This window comes from Phyllopteryx taeniolatus, chromosome 6 (genome assembly GCF_024500385.1).
Source record: "Phyllopteryx taeniolatus isolate TA_2022b chromosome 6, UOR_Ptae_1.2, whole genome shotgun sequence".
NCBI lineage: Eukaryota > Metazoa > Chordata > Actinopteri > Syngnathiformes > Syngnathidae > Phyllopteryx > Phyllopteryx taeniolatus.
This window is the reverse complement of record NC_084507.1, coordinates 614,802-634,584: the sequence shown is the minus strand read 5'-3', so window position 1 is coordinate 634,584 and position 19,783 is coordinate 614,802. Positions and strand designations below refer to the sequence as shown.

At 41.2% G+C, this 19,783-nt stretch overlaps 1 protein-coding gene across 1 annotated transcript in view; it reads right to left on the bottom strand.

Moving 5' to 3' along the window:
• Positions 1–2,307: 2,307 nt before the first annotated feature.
• Positions 2,308–19,783, bottom strand: part of tgfb2 (transforming growth factor, beta 2) — a 72,383-nt gene continuing 54,907 nt past the window's right edge. Inside the window, exons 3-7 of the mRNA XM_061776694.1 lie at positions 12,255–12,387; positions 12,063–12,173; positions 11,763–11,937; positions 8,945–9,098; positions 2,308–7,381 (exon numbers count right to left, since the gene is read on the bottom strand). Coding sequence (XP_061632678.1) covers positions 7,223–7,381; positions 8,945–9,098; positions 11,763–11,937; positions 12,063–12,173; positions 12,255–12,387 — 732 coding nt within the window. The 3' untranslated portion in view covers positions 2,308–7,222. The remainder of the gene's footprint in view (positions 7,382–8,944; positions 9,099–11,762; positions 11,938–12,062; positions 12,174–12,254; positions 12,388–19,783) is intronic.

Genomic DNA, 19,783 nt, shown 5'->3' with positions numbered 1-19,783 from the left:
TTGGCTGGCAACCAGTTCAGGGTGTACCCCGCCTCCTGCCCCATGACAGCTGAGATAGGCTTCAGCACGCCCGCGACCCGAGTGAGGAGAAGCGGCTCAGAAAATGGATGGATGCATAGTTAGTTCTATGTTTAATAACTATATTTCATCGTATACTTTCAGATGTTTTACTGGTTGCAACTCTGTTATCAGTTTGTGCACTTCTTGCGTGTCATTTTATTTATTATTATAATTTTTTTAATCATGGCAATAATGTATTGATTCTTTAATGCAACTGAACTGGTGGCCCTGCCTTCACCTGAAGTTGTCTGGGTGTGACTCCACCTGCACCTTTGCTGTCCAGTGTTCAGTGTTTAAAGAAATGCATGCATGCTTTGGTCCTAAAAGTAGATTGTCCGTTCAAACATTATTCTAAGAACAAAACAAGAAATGTACCTTTTGAGGCAAGTCTCAAGTTAAAGAAGAAGAAGAAGTGTACTTATGCATCTGGACCTCGGTTAATTAACAAGAAAAAAAAATAAAAATCACATAAGCCATAATTACATTAATACAATATAATATATATATATACATATATATATATATATATATATATATATATATATATATATATATATATATATAATATAATAAGAACGATCTCAGTACAATACAGTATAGTGACTGTATGGAAATGCACAAAAAAAAACAAATAATTTGTACTTGCGCTACTTAAATATTAAAACTATTTGTCATTATATTGAAAGCATTCTTGATCACATCTAACCAGCATGCAGTGATCATTATCCTACAGGGCACAATAAAATGAGGTTATAAGGTTTACGTACAGTAAGTTCGATTACATTTATGTATTATGTTGTATTTATGTATATTCATAAGAAAATATTATATTAATGATCACCATATACATCATCTATTTATTCCCTGAGTTTTAAGCTAGGGTGGTTGAGAAAACAGTAAATTAATTTGTCCTTCGGGCATGGAAAGATGGTTGGACTCAGGTGCCAATAAGAAAAAATGAATGTAGTCACTAAAATAAAATGAGCCATGGCACACCCAGCACAAAACACAGGGCCTGAAAAGAAACCAACAAGGAGAATGTAAAACTGGGAGACTAAATTCAAAGAGACTAATTTTGAATCAAGACACAGCTGGTGAAAAAAACTGGTTGAAGATGCCTTTGTTGATTCTGGATAAGTAATACAAACCTGATTGCAGTCTGTATTCTTTTATATCCCCAAATGACCATTGTTGAGCATGTACTAAATTAAATTGAGTTTGGTTGGAATTGACTCAGATGAGACACACTAGATTCATGTCTCACCAAGATGTTGCTTTAAATCTAATAAAGAAAAAAAAAATCCATATTACACTTTGCGCCTCTTTTCTGACATCCTCAAATAAAAGTATGATTTTTAAGTTTATCACAGCAGCTGTCGTCCACTTCAGAAGATAAACATGGAAAATATGAATGTGGCATGAATTGTGTCTGAACCTTTAGCTGCAGATTTATGTACTATTATTTACCCCACTATAAACCAGGCCATTATATTACTCATACTTGCATGGTTAAGCAACTGATTACAACTTCCAGCATTGGCATGTAGCTTTGATTTATGAAGTTTGCCTTAACTGAGGCGGCACGGTGGCCGACTGGTTAGAGCGTCAGCCTCACAGTTCTGAGGTGCGGGGTTCAATCCCCGTCCCCGCCTGTGTGGAGTTTGCATGTTCTCCCCGTGCCTGTGTGGGTTTTCTCCGGGCACTCCGGTTTCCTCCCACATCCCAAAAACATGCATTATTTGGAGACTCTAAATTGCCCGTAGGCATGACTGTGAGTGCGAATGGTTGTTTGTTTCGATGTGCCCTGCGATTGGCTGGCAACCAGTTCAGGGTGTACCCCGCCTCCTGCCCGATGACAGCTGGGATAGGCTCCAGCACGCCCGCGACCCTAGTGAGGAGAAGCGGCTCAGAAAATGGATGGATGGATGGATTGCCTTAACTGAACTGCAGTTTAAATCAGGGATTGGCAGGAAGGAAAAAAACCCATCACTGTTAATATGGAGGTTGGTATTATGGAGTCCAACAAAAAGGATTAACTGAAGTGCAAAAGTTGTGTTCTTTTCCATTTTCTCTTTATTTGTGTGCAAAATGTGGAGAGGAAAAACATACAGTAGCAGTAGTAGTAGTTGCAGTCTGTATGTGCTAAAATCTTCGACATGTTGCTCACTTACCAGGTTATAAAACTAAAAACATTTCTCTTCTAAAATCAGCAGGATGCAATGTAAATGATCACAACACAGCAAAGGATTAATTCAAACATAAATAATTTATTTAGCACTAGAGCACCACAGTATACCGTATTAGAGTACAGTATAGTGGGTCACAATCACATCATTAAAAACAACAAATACAAATAAAAAAACAACAACGGCTCTACCATGACAAACTAGGCGTGTAGAAATCGTATTTCCCTGCTAGTCAGGATGTCCACTGGCACCAATTGCCCTGTTGGGATGGTCATCGACACGCCTCGTTAGATAAAGGACGGGGGAAGGGGTGTTTAATTCACTAAAATATAAAAGGAAGAACTCTTTTTCAACATACTAAAAATAAAACAGCATCAGTGCAACTTGTTTGAAAAGCTAATGACAGACAGACGTTGTGGGTTAACAAAAGCTTTATATTGGCAGGAATATGCCTCAGTGTTGACATTATTATAAGCTTGAACAAAGTGGAACACTTGACCATTGACTGACCGATATATTTCGTAATGTTTTTGGATCTTAAAACATTTGAAAGGTCTCTTCTTCTAGTAAGCAACATTCCTAAATTGGGTCAAATCACACTGATCGTACTCAGTGTTTCTCCCTATGTACTGTCATCACTTGCCAAAAGACAACCCCTCTCTGAACCCAGAGCTTTCCAAACCACTGTGGGGTAAGCACATGACTCTGTTGAGTGCGTGACATGACACCAGTGTTCTCCTCATGTGTATAAAACGTCATCACTTCTTTTACTTTCTCCAAGTGTGGAAAGCTTCTTAAACTAACCACAAACGGTTCACTCTTTGTGACCAAGTACACAAGCGAAACAATCCAAATCCAAATAGAGTACAGTAGAAGTGACATAAATGGCAGAAGGCATTTGTGTCATGTTAGGGATATATTCTATGCAGATTTGTTTACTTAACAGAGTTCCTTGTAAAATATAATCACAGGAACTTTTGAGTTTTATTTCAGAAGGTACGAAAAAAGGGACTTACTAATGGAGTCCCATTTCAGTTGGTGGTTACAAAAATAATATAATTTGCTGTGTGGCACACATTTTTTGATGTGGCAGTCACAGACATTTAGATCATATTGGAGGATTTGCTGGGTTGCAAAGGGCTGGAGAACCTCGGGTAAATTTTGTTGAAATTTCTGCAAGTTTTTTTTAGGAGGAATTTGGAAATACAGTTTTTAACTTTCCTTGAGAATAAAAGATCATCGATGCAAATTAACTGGACATTTGTGATGACTCATACAAACACATTTGTGATGACACATATCATCTACTGTACATATACAGAACAACAAATTGATTAGACCACAAGAAGAGACTAGAATCATTTTGTTCTTTAATGCAGACTCTTCCTATTTCTCTGAGATTTCAATGTTTACCATCTTGAACAGAAATAAGGACTTTCAAACTCAATACACTTTTTTTTATACGGACATTTGAGCTGCCTCACTTGGCATTTCTGAGAAGTCTGGAATTAATAAAGCATAAAATTCAACCACTAAGGTTTTCTGTTTAGGAATAGAAGTAAATAACCTTTTTTTTTTAACTATTTGTAAATTGTAATTGTTAAAGAAGTGCTTTAATTGGGCAAAATTTGGAAACTGCAAATTCAATCTAATTGCGAAGAAATATACTGCCACAAGATGTTATTACTTTTGTACAAAAAACTTCCCTGTAATAAACTAATCTTCAAATTTCCACTTTAGTCCTGCAGATTAATTTCTCAAAATGTTCATAAATTCCCAAGGAAAGTTGTTATATTTGCTCCTTGATCCCTGTTTCAAATTGCTGTATTTCCTCCAGGTAGGCAAAACACCTCCATTTTTCTTGGATCCAAGAATGTTTTAAGAATTGTATGATTGCTGTTTAAATCATCCTAAACTGTGAATGGTAGGAATTTCAGTAGCTTCTTACATCTGGCTGATGGCTTTCGCATTTAACAAATGCTGCGGAACTACCAATGTCAAATTTTGACATGCATCATAAAAACTGCTTTAATGCCCATGTTATCAACATACTCACTACAGTAAGTGGTCTGAAATATCTCCTGTAAAAAAAAAAAATTTTTTTTAATTTAAAGTCTCTTCCTTATGAAGCTACAGCAAATCAATGCCTTTTAGTAAGATGTACTTGGCCCGCAAAGGTCTTGGGGCTGTCAAAAACGTAACAATTTTAAAGCGGCTTATCGCTTTGTAATGCAAAACAATTATACAGAATAGCCATCTATGTGCTGCAGGAATCCGATTGCAGCACTTGCAAAGTTTCATTCCCAAACCATGTTTTTATGACAGACACATATTCGACAGAGTCAACAGTTTGAGAAAACAAAACAAAAAAAAAAAAAAAACGTTTTGTACATTGAAGTTGTTTACCCTTTCACCATATCAACAGACAGTAGTTTTGTCAAAAACTATTATCATTTTACAACAAAAATAATATTTAATAGAGCACCTGAAAGATACAAATGGATGTAGAGGTTGCATTTCCACAATGCAAGGTTAACTGTCCACATCTCAACTATATTCAAAATCTCTTGGGTGTGAGGCACCTAAGCACGAACATCTTAAATAGCAAAACAATGAATATATTAAACATACAAAGGATACAAAACAAAGACAAATGCAAATGAGGATGTGATGTGACTGAATAAGGGAGAGCGCTAAAGGTGGATGGGAATTGAGGGTGGATCTGTGTCATGTTCCAGAACTCATTTCACATATAGACACTTATCACATAAACTTCCAGTGTTTGCCTTTACTCTCGCGTCTCGTGAGACAAGTGCGTGAGTTGATTCATGTTGACTTGGGCTTCTATAGAAGGAGAATGAAAGAAAGGCCGTATCCTTGCAAAGCCACCTGCACATTGTGATGATGACAATCAACATTTTGTCAATACATTAAAACACTTTCATGTTAAATGTTTTTTTCTACCAGGGTTTTTCTGATTCATATATTCAATCACGGCACGGTGGCCGACTGGTTAGAGCGTCAGCATCACAGTTCTGAGAACCCGGGTTCAATCCCCGGCCCTGCCTGTGTGGAGTTTGCATGTTCTCCCCGTGCCTGCGTGGGTTTTCTCCGGGCACTCCGGTTTCCTCCCACATCCCAAAAACATGCATTAATTGGTGACTCTAAATTGCCCGTAGGTGTGACTGTGAGTGCGAATGGTTGTTTGTTTGTATGTGCCCTGCGATTGGCTGGCAACCAGTTCAGGGTGTACCCTGCCTCCTGCCCGATGACGGCTGGGATGGGCTCCAGCACGCCCCCGACCCTAGTGAGGAGAAGCGGCTCAGAAAATGGATGGATATATTCAATCACCTCTTGGCAGGGTCATTGTTGTTCAAACATTAATATCAACATGTGACAAGGTTATCTAGGGCAATGATTCAGTATTTACTGTATACTTTCTGTAACATTTTTGTCTGGTGGTACGGAAGCATATTGCTGCCAAACCAGAAAAAAAGAGTTCAGTATCAGTTTGTAACGTGATAAATAACATGTTTTAACATGATAAATTTCACATTAAAAGGAGATACATTTTAACGTTTTAACGTGATAAGTTTCACGTTCACATTCGTCAAAACAAAACAAAGTAATTATTTCTGGTTCAGGTCACTGGCGGAGCCCTAAGAAGACCTTGTGTCTTCTTTTTGTATCTTATAAATCAAAGTTACTAGCCACGTAACTACGCTGCTCGTCTATAATAGCCTACTTAAAAATGTATTTTAAAAAAACAAGGCCAAGTGTTTACAAAGATTTAAGACGTAAAAAGAAGACACGCATACGTACATTCATGAAGCTCTGCAAGTGACCTGAACCAGCAGAAATTGCTTTATTTTGTTTAGCCAAATGTAGAAGTTAAAGATATTACATTTCAACGTGATAAGTTATCACATTAAAACGTGAAATTGATCATGTTATAAGGTGATACTGAACTTTCTTTTTCTGGTGTGGCAGCAATGCACATTCCGTATGGTGGTGCGCAGTGAGATTTTCTAATTTGAAATGAGAACCCTGGTCCAATCATGTTCTAGGGTGTCATCTATTGATACAGTAAATTACAGCTCACGTAGCAACAAGTTAAAAGTTATTGTAGTTTATAACTGATCTATTCTGCCAATCAGGCAAATTTGACTTAAAAATGCTTCAATTTAAAAAGCTGTATAATATAGCAATTCTCCTAAACTAAACCAACAATAATTGGTACATTTCTTATTTTGAGGGAAAAATGATGGAAGTCAAGACTGAGTGTTTGTCAGTCTCCCTAAAACTTCGTCTCTGTCAATTCCAGTGTGTTTCACTGAAAGACAGTGGTAATTAATCATCTTAAACTCCATGGCAAACGTACTGCACAAAACATGCAACGTCATTGCCTATACTGCATCTTGCATCGATATGCCAAAAAACGAAAGAACTGAGGACTTCTTATTCATCTAGCCTTTCGTTTAGATTGTTTAGCTGCATTAAAACAATACCCCAACCTTATGTTTGCACCAAAATAACTGCGCTGTTTCTCTTTCAGAAGAAGAGGCTTGATTGGATATGACAGGTTGAATCTTAACATCTGATAGCCAACAGGGGCTGATGCTTAGAAAGCCATGCAGGGCACCACAAACTGAAGGCACACTTAAACTTGGACGAATGTTCATCATCAAAATATTGAACCAGGAGACAGATTTGCTGTCTGTTAAACAGCATAGAAACAAACAAAAACAAATTCAAGGCACATGGTGGAAAAGTCTTTATGGAATCATGGTCTGTGTAGTGTATTCGTAAGAGCATTGCAGTGCCATTTTGGAATGAGGTTTATTTGTTCAGTACCTCTAATCTTGATCACATGACACTGGACCGTGTGTACAAAAATAGAAGAGAGCATGGTTGCAAATGGTGTGTGTGCGTTATTGTGTGAAGGAAGGTGGGAGTGGCTTGTGCTGGCTTAGTTTCTAGCTGCACTTGCAAGACTTGACCTTCATATTGGAGAGCTGTTCTATTTTCGGTGTCTTGCCGATATAGTAAAGGATGGTGAGGGGTTCAAGGTCCTGGGACACACAGCAGGGTGACGCTGATGCATCAGGGTTAATGGTGTTATAAAGGCCTAACACCTGGAAACACAAGAATAACAATCAAATTGTCATCTACAGTGGCGTGAAAAAGTATTTGGCCTCTTCTCAAATGTTTCTGTTTTTTTGCATAGTTTCCCCACTTTGTTTGAGATCATCAAACAACGTCAATCAGCCAAAGTAAACATGAAATGCAATTTTTAAATAGTGATTTTGTTGATTTAAAAAACAATTGAAAGTCACCTGGCTCTGTCTGAAAAAGTAATTGCCCCCTAAACCTAATAACTGGTTGGGCCACTCTCAGCAGCAACAACCGAAATAAAGCATTTTCTTGATCTGGCAATGCGTCTTTCACATCTCTCTGGAGAAATTTTGGCCTACTTTTCCTTGCACTATTGTTTTCATTCGGTAACACTGGAGGCCTTTTTAAGGTTATGCAACATAATTTCAATCAGATTCAAGTCCGGACTTTGACTAGGCCACTCCAAAACCTTAATTTTGTTTTTTTAAGACGTTCAGAAGTTGACTGGCTGGTGCGTTTTGAATCTTTGTCCTGTCAGCCTCAACTTGAGGTCAAAAACTGATAGCCGAACATTCCCCTTCAGGATTTGCTGGAAAAGAGCAGAGTTCATCAATCACAGCAAGTCGTTCAGTTCCTGAAGGAGCAAAGCTGCCCCAGACCATCTCATTACCACCACCATGTTTGACTGGTGGTATGATGTTCTTTTTCTGAAATGCTGTGTCGCGTTTATGTCAGAATTAACGAGACACAAACTTTCAAAAAGTTTTCAACTTTCGTCACGTCAGTCCATAGAATTTTTACACAAAAGTCCTAGGAATCATTCAGATGAACACGAGCCTTTTTCTTTTTAGTCAACAGTGGTTTTCATCTTGGACCTTTGCCATTGATGCTATTTTTGCCCAGTCTCTTCCTTATTGTTGAGTCATGCACACTGACCTAAAAGGAGGAAAGGGGTGCCTACAGCTGTTTAGATGTTGTCCCGGGTTCCTTTGGGACCTCCTGGATGAGTTGTCGCTGTGCTCTTCGGGTAATTTTTGTAGGCTAGCCACTCCTAGGAAGGAATGGCTCTAATCGCGGTTCGATGGAGTCCTAAAGCTTTAGAAATGGCTTTGTAACCCTTTCCAGACTGACAGATGTCAATTCATTTATTTCTCATTTGTTCTTGAATTGCCCTGCGATTGGCCGGCGACCAGTTCAGGGTGTACCCTGCCTCTCGCCCGAAGATATTTGGGATAGGCTCCAACACGCCCGCGTCCCTAGTGCGGATAAGCGGTACAGGAAATGGATGGATGGATGTTCTTTAATTAATTTGGATCGCGGCATTTTGTTGCAGCTTTTGGAGTTCATTTGGCCGACTTCATTTTGTCAGACGTTGAATTTAAGTGAACGGGTAAACGGGTCTGGAGGTAATGAAATGTGAAAATGAACTCAGCTTTCTAAGATACAAAGAAAATAGAACTTGAGAACGGCAAATACTTTTTCAAGGCACTGTATATAGTTTTAAATGTAACTTTCTCGTTAACTTTCCTCACTCACAATTCGTAGATTGTTTAAACTATGACCCTTTTTAAACCCTACAGTACCTTGGCATGCTGTGTGTCAGAACTCCATAGATAAGGACAGGCTCCAGCACAGAAGTTGGCCTCATAGCCCTTTGGCTCATGAATCCACCTCCAGCCAAGGTCTTTCTTAAAGTCAATGTAGAGGGTCCTTAAGCAACAGTTGTCTTGAACATTTCTACAATTCATAAAGGAGAAGATGAGAGATGAAATGCAGCGCAGTTCTGCTTTTACGTTACACTTAAGCCCCTTTTCCATCAAACACATTTACTGTACCAAGGCAAGCCGAACTTAACTGCAATGCTTGACTGAGTTGACTGAGGATGTAAATCATGAGTTATATTGTTGCAGATTAGTCCATCATTCATATTACTATTATTGCCGCCCGGCTCGGTGCCTGTACATTGGGGTTCACCCCGGTGGACGAGTGGGTAGCCACACTCCGCCTTCGGGTGGGGGGACGGGTCCTGACTGTTGTTTGTGCCTATGCACACCCCGATCAGAACCAGAGCGGTGTTCTGTTATTGGACTTCTGTGCTCTTCACAGATTGTCCATAACGAACACCATGTTCAAGCAAAAGGGTCTCCATATGTGTACTTGGCACCAGGACACCCTAGGCCGCAGTTTGATGATCAACTTTGTGGTCGTGTCATCGGACTTGCGGCCGTTGTCTTGGCCACTCGGGGGGTGGATGAGATTTGCCTGGAGTTCCTAAAGGCTCTGGATGTTGTGGGGCTCTCCTGGTTGACAGGCTTCTGTAACATCACGTGGACATCGGGGACAGTGCCTCTGGATTGGCAGTCTGGGGTGGTGGTCCCCCTTTTTAAGAAGGGGGACCGGACGGTGTGTTCTAACGACACACTCCTTAGCCTCCCTGGTAAGGTCTATTCAGGGGTGCTGGAGAGGAGGCTCTGTCGGGAAGTGAAATTTCAGATTCAGGAGGAGCAGTGTGGTTTTCGTCCTGGCTGTGGAACAGTGGACCAGCTCTACACCCTCGGTGGGGTCCTCGAGGGTGCATGAGAGTTCGCCCAGCCAGTCTACATATGTTTTGTGGACTTGGAGAAGGCGTTCGACCGTGTCCCTCAGGGGGTCCTGTGGGGGGTGCTTCGGTAGTATGGGGTACCGAACCCCCTGATACGTGCTGTTCGGTCCCTGTACGACCGGAGTCAGAGTTTGGTCCAAATCTGAGACCATGGTCCTCAGTCGGAAAAGGGTAGAGTGCCCTCTCCGGGTCGGGAATTAGATCCTGATCCAAGTGGAAGAGTTAAGTATCTTGGGGTCTTCTTCACGAGTGAGGGAACAATGGAAAGGGAGATCGACAGATACATCGGTGCAGCGTCTGCAGTGATGCAGACTTTGTATCGGTCCATTGTGTTGAAGAAGGAGTTAAGCCGAAAGGCGAAGCTCTCAATTTACCGGTCGAGCTACGTTCCTACTCTCACCTATGGTCACAAGCTGTGGGTCGTGACGGAAAGAACAAGATCCTGGATACAAGCAGCCGAAATTAGTTTCTTCCGCAGGGTGTCCGGGCTCTCCCTTAGAGATAGGGTGAGAAGCTTGGTCATCCGAGAGGGGCTCAGAGTCGAGCCAGATGAGGTGGCCCGGGCATCCAACTAGGATGTCTCTTGGACGCCTCCCTGGTGAGGTTTTCCGAACATGTTCCACCGGGAGGAAGCCCCTGGGACGACCCAGGACACGCTGGAGAGATTATGTCTCCCGGTTGGCCTGGAAGAGCTGGACGACGTGGATGGGGAGAGGGAAGTCTGGGCTTCCCTGCTAAAGCTATTGCCCCAAGACACGACCTCGGATAAGTGGAAGAAACCATCCTCTTCCACACAGAGAATGCGGTGCCATCTCTCAGTCGAGACTGACAGTTGCACCGCGTTTAAAGGGAATGAGAGGATCTGCTTTGATTTGCAGCTACTGAAGTCAGCTGTGAACACACCCACAGTGGCGCAGCACGCCCACTGTCAGAGCCGCTGGCTTGCGCTCATCTACGAAATTAAAACCACTGGCCTTACCCACCTCTGGCGCACCGTTTTTAGGATTTACGCCATTCACAGAAATATGGCCCTTAATGTGTGGCTCTGCATATGTACCGCATGCAGCCGATGCATTCCCAAACACAAATGCCCAACCCATCACCAGAAAAATACAATTAAAAAGTCAACTTTAAGTAATATGTCCCCTTTAAAAATTAAAGAGGCGGCACGGTGGGCGACTGGTTAGAGCGTCAGCCTCACAGTTCTGAGGATCCGGGTTCAATCCCCGGCCCCGCCTGTGTGGAGTTTGCATGTTCTCCCCGTGCCTGCGTGGGTTTTCTCCGGGCACTCCGGTTTCCTCCCACATCCCAAAAACATGCATTAATTGGAGATTCTAAATTTCCCGTAGGCATGACTGTGAGTGCGAATGGTTGTTTGTTTCTATGTGCCCTGCGATTGGCTGGCAACCAGTTCAGAGTGTACCCCACCTCCTGCCCGATGACAGCTGGGATGGGCTCCAGCGTGCCCGCGACCCTAGTGAGGAGGAGCGGCTCAGAAAATGGATGGATGGATTAAAAATTAAAGATCAGTTGAGACTTGTTACTGGTCAACCACTTCGGAGAAAAATGTACATGTGGCAGAGCAGAAACAATCCAATAAAGGGATCAACAGTGATGATGCATGCAACAGCTCAACAGACACTCATGCAGGTAAACATAAAACGTAAATAATAAATGACGCAAGCATCCAAACAATACATAATGTACAGTATTTGGCTGTAACTTGAGTAATTTCTAGAAATAACAAATTAATTAATTCATATTATCCTGGTGATGGATGATCTACTGTAGCTCAGTACCTAGAGCAGTAAGCTGCATCCAGGGCTCTCTTTGTTCGATGTGTTTTGTGGTGAAATGGAGACTCCAATCGGTATGAGGGTAGCAGCATGATTAGAAGGTGTGGAGGCCGAGTACTGTGTCGCAGCCTCTTGAATACTTTTAGATCACCACCGTTGATGAAGCTGTCATCAATACCTAGAGAACAAATACGGGGGAAATTGATCACAGTAGGCTGCGGCAAAAAGCTATTGAGACATTGGTTATTAATATTCCATTAATATTAACCTAACATTGTTTAAGAAGCTTTCAGATCAAATAACCTGCAAACCGTGCCTCCAGCTCCTCACTCTTGTTTGGAATGATGTAGTTATTTGATGGAACAAAAGTACAACATGGGCAATGTAGACTGAGCTTGAATCCACTGTTTCTGTCTGAGAAGAGACAAATATGACATCAATGTAATGTCACAGTGCTCTACATCCAATAATGAATGAGAGTTGGACTGCACTCACCTCTGTGGTTCATCCATTCACTCACTGCCTCTGTCACATCAAAGGTAAGCCACTCGCCCTCTGTTTGTGTTCGTACCACTCTGCTGTCAATGTATCGTTGGGTTGGGGATGTCAAGTCTTTGTGTGCTAAAATCTGAACACAGTAGAGAGGCATGAGACATTAAATCTAAGACATAATATACAGTGGGGCAAAAACGTATTTAGTCAGCCACCAATTGTGCAAGTTCTCCCACTCAAAAAGGTGAGAGAGGCCTGTAAGAAAATCACCATTGTCTGATTTTTAAAGAATTTATTATCAAATTATGGTGGAAAATAAGTACAAACGTACAAACAAGCAAGATTTCAGGCTCTCACAGACCTGTAACTTCTTCTTTAAGAGGCTCCTCTGTCCTCCACTTGTTACCTGTATTAATGGCACCTGTTTGAACTCATCAGTACAAATGACACCTGTCTAAACCTCAAACAGTCACACTCCAAACTCCACTATGGCCAAAAATAAAGAGCTGTCAAAGGACACCAGAAACAAAATTGTAGACCTGCACCATGCTGGGAAGACTTAATCTGCAATAGGTAAGCAGCTTGATATGCAATTATTAGAAAATGGAAGACATACAAGACCACAGATAATCTCCCTTGATCTGGGGCTCCATGCAAGATCGCACCCCGTGGGGTAAAAAATACTGAGCAAAAATCTCAGAACCACACGGGTGGACCTAGTGAATGACCTGCAGAGAGCTGGGACCAAAGTAGCAAAGGCTACCATCAGTAACACACTACGCCGCCAGGGACTCAAATCCTGCAGTACCAGACGTGTCCCCCTGCTTAATACAGAACATGTCCAGGCCCGTCTGAAGTTTGCTCGAGAGCATTTGGATGATCCAGAAGAGGATTGGGAGAATGTCATATGGTCAGAGGAAACCAAAATGGAACTTTTTGGTAAAAACTCAATTTATCGTGTTTGGAGGAGAAAGAATGCTAAGTTACATCCAAAGGACACCATACCTACTGTGAAGCATGGGGGTGGAAACAGCATGCCTTTGGGCTGTTTTTCTGCAAAGGGACCAGGACGACTGATCTGTGTAAAGGAAAGAATGAATGGGGCCATGTATCGTGAGATTTTGAGTGAAAACCTCCTTCCATCAGCAAGGGCATTGCAGATGAAACGTGGCTGGGTCTTTCAGCATGAAAATGATCCCAAACACACCGCCCAGGCAACAAAGGAGTGGCTTCGTAAGAAGCATTTCAAGGTCCTGGAGTGGCCTAGCCAGTCTCCAGATCTCAACCATATAGAAAATCTTTGGAGGGAGTTGAAAGTCTGTGTTGCCCGGTGACAGCCCCAAAACATCACTGCTCTAGAGGATATCTGCATGGAGGTATGGGCCAAAATACCAGCAACAGTGTGTGAAAACCTTGTGAAGACTTACAGAAAACGTTTGACTATCATTGCCAACAAAGGGTATATAACAAAGTATTGAGATGAACTTTTGTTATTGACCAAATACTTATTTTCCACCATAATTTGCTAATAAATTCTTTAAAAATCAGACAATGTGATTTTCTGGATTTTTTTTCCTCATTTTGTCTCTCATAGGTGAGGTCACCGATGATGAAAACTACAGGCCTCTCTCATCTTTTTAAGTGGGAGAACTGGCACAATTGGTGGCTGACTAAATACTTTTTTGCAGCACTGTACTGTACAAACAAACAAAACAATCGGTAAAGTATATATTCGTCGAGTTTCCCAGCCTTCTTGATATCTTAATATTGGTGCAAAAGCATTACTGTGTAGTTTAGTTGTGGGCTATTTTGGCAACAGCCAGAAATCAAAATGTCTTTTCAAACTCCTTTATCTGTTAAATTTGCAATGGGTTGTCCCAAAGATACAAAGAAGTCATTGTGATTCAGTTTTATTTGTTAGCATTACTCCCTCCCGCCCCCCCCCCCCCCCCCCCCCCGACCCCTCCACAACATGACATTAAGCAAGGCAAGGCAGCTTTATTTATATAGTGCATTTCATACACAAGGTAACCAAATGTGCAGTACATGATTAAAAGTACAACAATTAAAAGCATTGACAAACAAAGACCAAAATACATTTAAAAACAAAGTACAGAAATTAAAGACAGCTTAGTAAAATTATTAAAATAACTCACAGTGCAAGAGCTCAATCTTAAGCATGAGAACCTGCATTCAAAAACATTCACACTTGGGGCTGACTTCTGTTGGCAGCTTATTCCATTTATGTGCAGCTAACATATAAATGCTGCTTCACTATGTTAGTTTGAACTCTGGGCCTCACTAACCGACCTGAGTCTGCAGATCTCAGAACCCAACTGGTTTTATATCCCATTAGCATTTCTATAATATAATCAGGACCTAAACCATTCAGTGATTTATAGATGAGTAGAAGAACTTTAAAGTCTGTTCTATTGGTGACTGGGAGCCAATGTAAAGACTTGGATTAATATGCTCTAATGTCTTTTTTCTGGTCAGAACCCGGGCTCCAGTGTTCTAAATGAGCTACAGCTGTGTAATGTTCTGTTGTGTGTGTGTGTGTGTGTGGGGGGGGGGGGGGGGGGGTTCAGTCAGAAGACCATTACAATAATCAAGTCTACTGGAGACAAAAGCATGGACGATGGTCTGCTTGGAACATGCAACCCTTCACTCTGGATATGTTCTTACAGTTGGTAGAAGGCGGTTTTGATGATTGATTTCATATGACAGCTGAAAGTCAGATCAGAATCTATCAGCATATCAAGGTTTTTGACTTTGGTTTTTAAAGACAGTGACTCCAAGTGTTTAATGACAGCAGTCCTATTTTCTTTACAGCCCAAAACAATCCCCTCAGCTTTGTTGTGGTTTAATTGAAAGACATTTTGGTTCATCCAGTTATTTATTGACCCTTTAGAAAGACCATATGTCATTACCATTCAATTCAATTAAAAACTTCCAGTGGTCAAGAAATAACTCCCTTCCTCCAAGTAGGACAGTCCCCTTTAGTCCTACATATTTTGTTGTATTAAAAAATTGACAAAAAATGCTGTCTTATTTGAACAAGGAGCAGGATCTCTTTTTTGGCTTAAACATCCATCCAATCCATTTTCCAAGCTGCTTATCCTCACAAGGGTCACAGGAAGAAACTGGAGTGCCTGGAGAAAACCCACACAGGCACAGGGAGAACATGCAAACTGCACACAGGCAGGGCTGGGGATTGAACCCCGGTCCTCAGAACTGTGAGGCAGACGCTCTAACCAGTCACCCACCGTGCCGTTGGCTTCAACTACATATCACTTATCGTGTGCCACACATGATGTAGGCTGCCTGACTACCATTGAAGACCAATAAAGAAGAAGAGTCGCTCATTCTTTTCAGAACTTGCTTTGAGAATCAAAGGCTGCAGGTGCGAATCCCATTGCAGTCCCCTGCAAAAAAGGGGAGCTGCAACAAGTTGTGGTAGAGATACTTTTTTTTTTAACAGTGTCAACGTGCAAGGCACAGACCACTCCCCCTTAGCTGAACTCTTCATGTGATATGTAAATTGATTGTTTGTGTGGCATAATGCACATATAAATACACAGCCAACTGAAAAGAGAGTTTCTCACTGGTCATCATTCCATATCCAATGTATAAAAATAGGAAACACACAAGCTAGAATGCAATGCATGATTGTTGGCCAAAGCATTAATTGAGCTCTACCGAGCCTTCTCTCTCTTTGATTGGTTGCCCAGGAGCAAGAGCTGAACCAGATGGCAGAAGGACTTCTATTATTACTCTGCTATCCTGGCCTTCAGAACCGTGTGTTTATTTTGGCTCATCTCAAATTAAAAACACAACTCCTGCAGCTTCAACTCAGATTTCTTTTTAGCTGGGATTGGGATTTAGATTGAGATGAAGTAAATACTAATACATGTTTATTGCATTTAAAAAAAAATTTTTTTTGCCTGGTTTGTATGATTAACCTTTGTTTTAATTTAAACTTATTAAGCAACAAATTTGTATGCATGCTGCAAATACAGTAATAGCACTTTATTGGCACCAATTATAGTTATATATTTCCTTGTTGGGAATAGGGAACATGCTGCATGTTCATGATAATGGGATTTAATATACTACTATTAAATGCTCTCACAATAAAGTGTTTGTTGTTTATTATGTCTATAAGTTATTTTTCATACTCAGTAAAGTTAACTTTTAAGACTGAGGGCTCTGTTTTCTGACTAGCACAAATCCACCACAGTGTGTGTCGCAACTCTGCGAGGGAGCAGGTTACACCAGATTGTCAGAATCTCACAAACTCCACTCTTACAAGGCAAGCTAGACCTGGTTTTGGTACTTTAGTGGACTGGTGTACCGCATAATGGGACGTCTGCGCTAGTGTGGGTGTCACTGCAGCTGACTTCAATTCTCTCCAATTGAAGGAGGTTATTACATACCCTTTAAAAGCGGCGCGAACAGTCTTGCATGGTGATGTCATATATGTGGAAGAGGACTCAGCGACCCATGCGAGACTGGAGCATTGAACATGAACATGAACTTTAGCCGTACAGTCTTATTAAATACAGAATGACCTGGTGAAAAATCACTGGTGACTTAAATGTGTCCACTGACCTCATTGAGCCCCTCAAACCATCGTTACTTTCCACCACCCTCCAACTATGGGCAATTTAGAGTTTTCAATTAACCTAAAATGTATGTTTTTGAGATGTGGGAGGAAACCGGAGTGACCGGAGAAAACCCATGCAGGCACGGGGATAACATGCAAACTCCACACAGGCGAGGCCGGATTTGGTCGCGGGTCCTCAGAACTGTGAGGCAGACGTGCTACTCAGTCGTCCACCATGCCACCTTAAGTTATCATAAAAGTTATTTTTTTGAAAGCTGATCTTGCATTATTTGTGCATATGCATGGTCTGAGGTTCAAAATTTGTTCGCAGAGTATGAACAAAAACAAGTACAAACATATAGATGAATCACAGATTTGTGTAAGCACAGTTAGTGAATGAATGAGGACCATTGTGTCAATTTTGGTTTGGGATTAAATTAAATTAAATACATTTGTGTATGGCGGCACGGTGCCCGACTGGTTAGAGCGTCAGCCTCACAGTTCTGAGGACCCGGGTTCAATCCTCGGCCCCGCCTGTGTGGAGTTTGCATGTTCTCCCCGTGCCTGCGTGGGTTTTCTCCGGGCACTCCGGTTTCCTCCCACATCCCAAAAACATGCCTCAATTGGAGACTCTAAATTGCCCGTAGGCATGACTGTGAGTGCGAATGGTTGTTTGTTTGTATGTGCCCTGCGATTGGCTGGCAACCAGTTCAGGGTGTACCCTGCCTCCTGCCCGATGACAGCTGGGATAGGCTCCAGCACGCCCGCGACCCTAGTGAGGAGAAGTGGCTCAGCAAATGGATGGATGGATGGATGGACATTTGTGTATTTCCCTTGCACAGATCTGCCATTGTTGGACCGATTTTTTTCATTTGACTTCCAAGTGAAAATTTGAGATACAAGCGTTGTATGATGGCAGTGTCAGAAAGGATTAGTAAATAATATTCTTCAAAAAAGAGGCTTCAAGCTGTTTATTGCCTCTCTCAGTTCAAGTTTACTGTCGAACTAAACATAAGACAATAAGAGTTACACATGTATTTAAAAAAAACTCACATAGCTTAGCATTTAGTGTGGTTGCTTAAGAGTAATGTTAACATAGGCAATGACGTAGCATGTGTGTGTCAGGTCTGCTGTCTAAGGACCCTGAGCCCTGCCCCCTTACGTATGTGTATGTGTATGTTTTGCAGGTTTGGTGTGTTGGAATCACTAGCAGCTGCCCCTGATCTAACTGATTACAGCTGCCTGCTCTTAATCCACTCTGGGATGCCACCAGATCATCAAGACTCTGTGTTGATTTAGTTTGTTCTTCCAGCCACTTATTATATTCACTCTTTTTACTTTGCGTTACTTATCCTGCCCTGTCCATGCCTCTTGTCTCCAGCCTGCTTCCTGTTCTCATTACCTGCACGCTTGATTTGCATCACATTCCCTGCCAGACTGGACTCAGCACATGGACACCTTCACCAACCAGGAACCATGCACCTTCGCCCATAGCTACTTCAACCACACTTGTTGCAATAAATATATCATCTTTATAATCTGCTGCGGAGCCCTAACAGTGTGGCTGTGCGATAACCCTTTAAGCATAAGATATATGAACACAAACAGTACAGCAACAAAGGCAAACAGTACTCACAGTCAGGCTGTATTATTTATCCTCTGCGTAGAACAATTAAAGCCCAATTCACATTTGCATCTCCACAGGGTTTCGCATTGGTCCACATGATGCAGTGTAAATATCTTCAGCAACCCCTGTGCGTGGAGCCCATACTCAAAACTCCTGGCGTGTACTATCCCAAACATTACAACAAACACGTTCTGTTTTCAGCCATCTAGCTATCTTTACACTCCTTGAAATTTGCATTATAAAGATTGGGATACTGACGGATCTCTTCACACAAGCGTTAAGCTAAGTATTATCCTGAATACCACAGTTCTAGGCGGAACACACCAGGCCTATCTATCTATCTATCTATCTATCTATCTATCTATCTATCTATCTATCTATCTATCTATCTATCTATCTATCTATCTATCTATCTATCTATCTATCTATCTATCTATCTATCTATCTATCTATCTATCTATCTATCTATCTATCTATCTATCTATCTATCTATCTATCTATCTATCTATCTATCTATCTATCTATCTATCTATCTATCTATCTATCTATCTATCTATCTATCTATCTATCTATCTATCTATCTATCTATCTATCTATCTATCTATCTATCTATCTATCTATCTATCTATCTATCTATCTATCTATCTATCTATCTATCTATCTATCTATCTATCTATCTATCTATCTATCTATCTATCGATCGATCGATCGATCGATCGATCGATCGATCGATCGATCGATCTATCTATCTATCTATCTATCTATCTATCCATCCATCCATCCATCCATCCATCCATCCATCCATCCATCCATCCATCCATCCATCCATCCATCCATCCATCCATCCATCCATCCATCTATCCATCCATCCATCTATCTATCTATCTATCTATCTATCTATCTATCTATCTATCTATCTATCTATCTATCTATCAATCAATCTATCTATCTATCTATCTATCTATCTATCTATCTATCTATCTATCCATCCATCCATCCATCTATCTATCTATCTACTTACACAAACACCCACCCACCCTGACCCTCTATCTACCTATCTGGCTTGAAAATAATCCTGACATATTCATCACAACAAAGTCTTTCAAGGCATTTCAGGGGCTCATATATTTTTAAACATCTAGATTAAGTGTTGTGTTTGCCTATGTATACATAGACATGAGTGAGTGTTTGTGTGTGATAAATGTGTGTAAGGTGGATGTTATCAAGTCTCCTGTGTGGTACCGCTCTGTCCCTTCCTCCTGCACACATTTAAAGGCTTTATGTTTTCTTGAGAGTCTC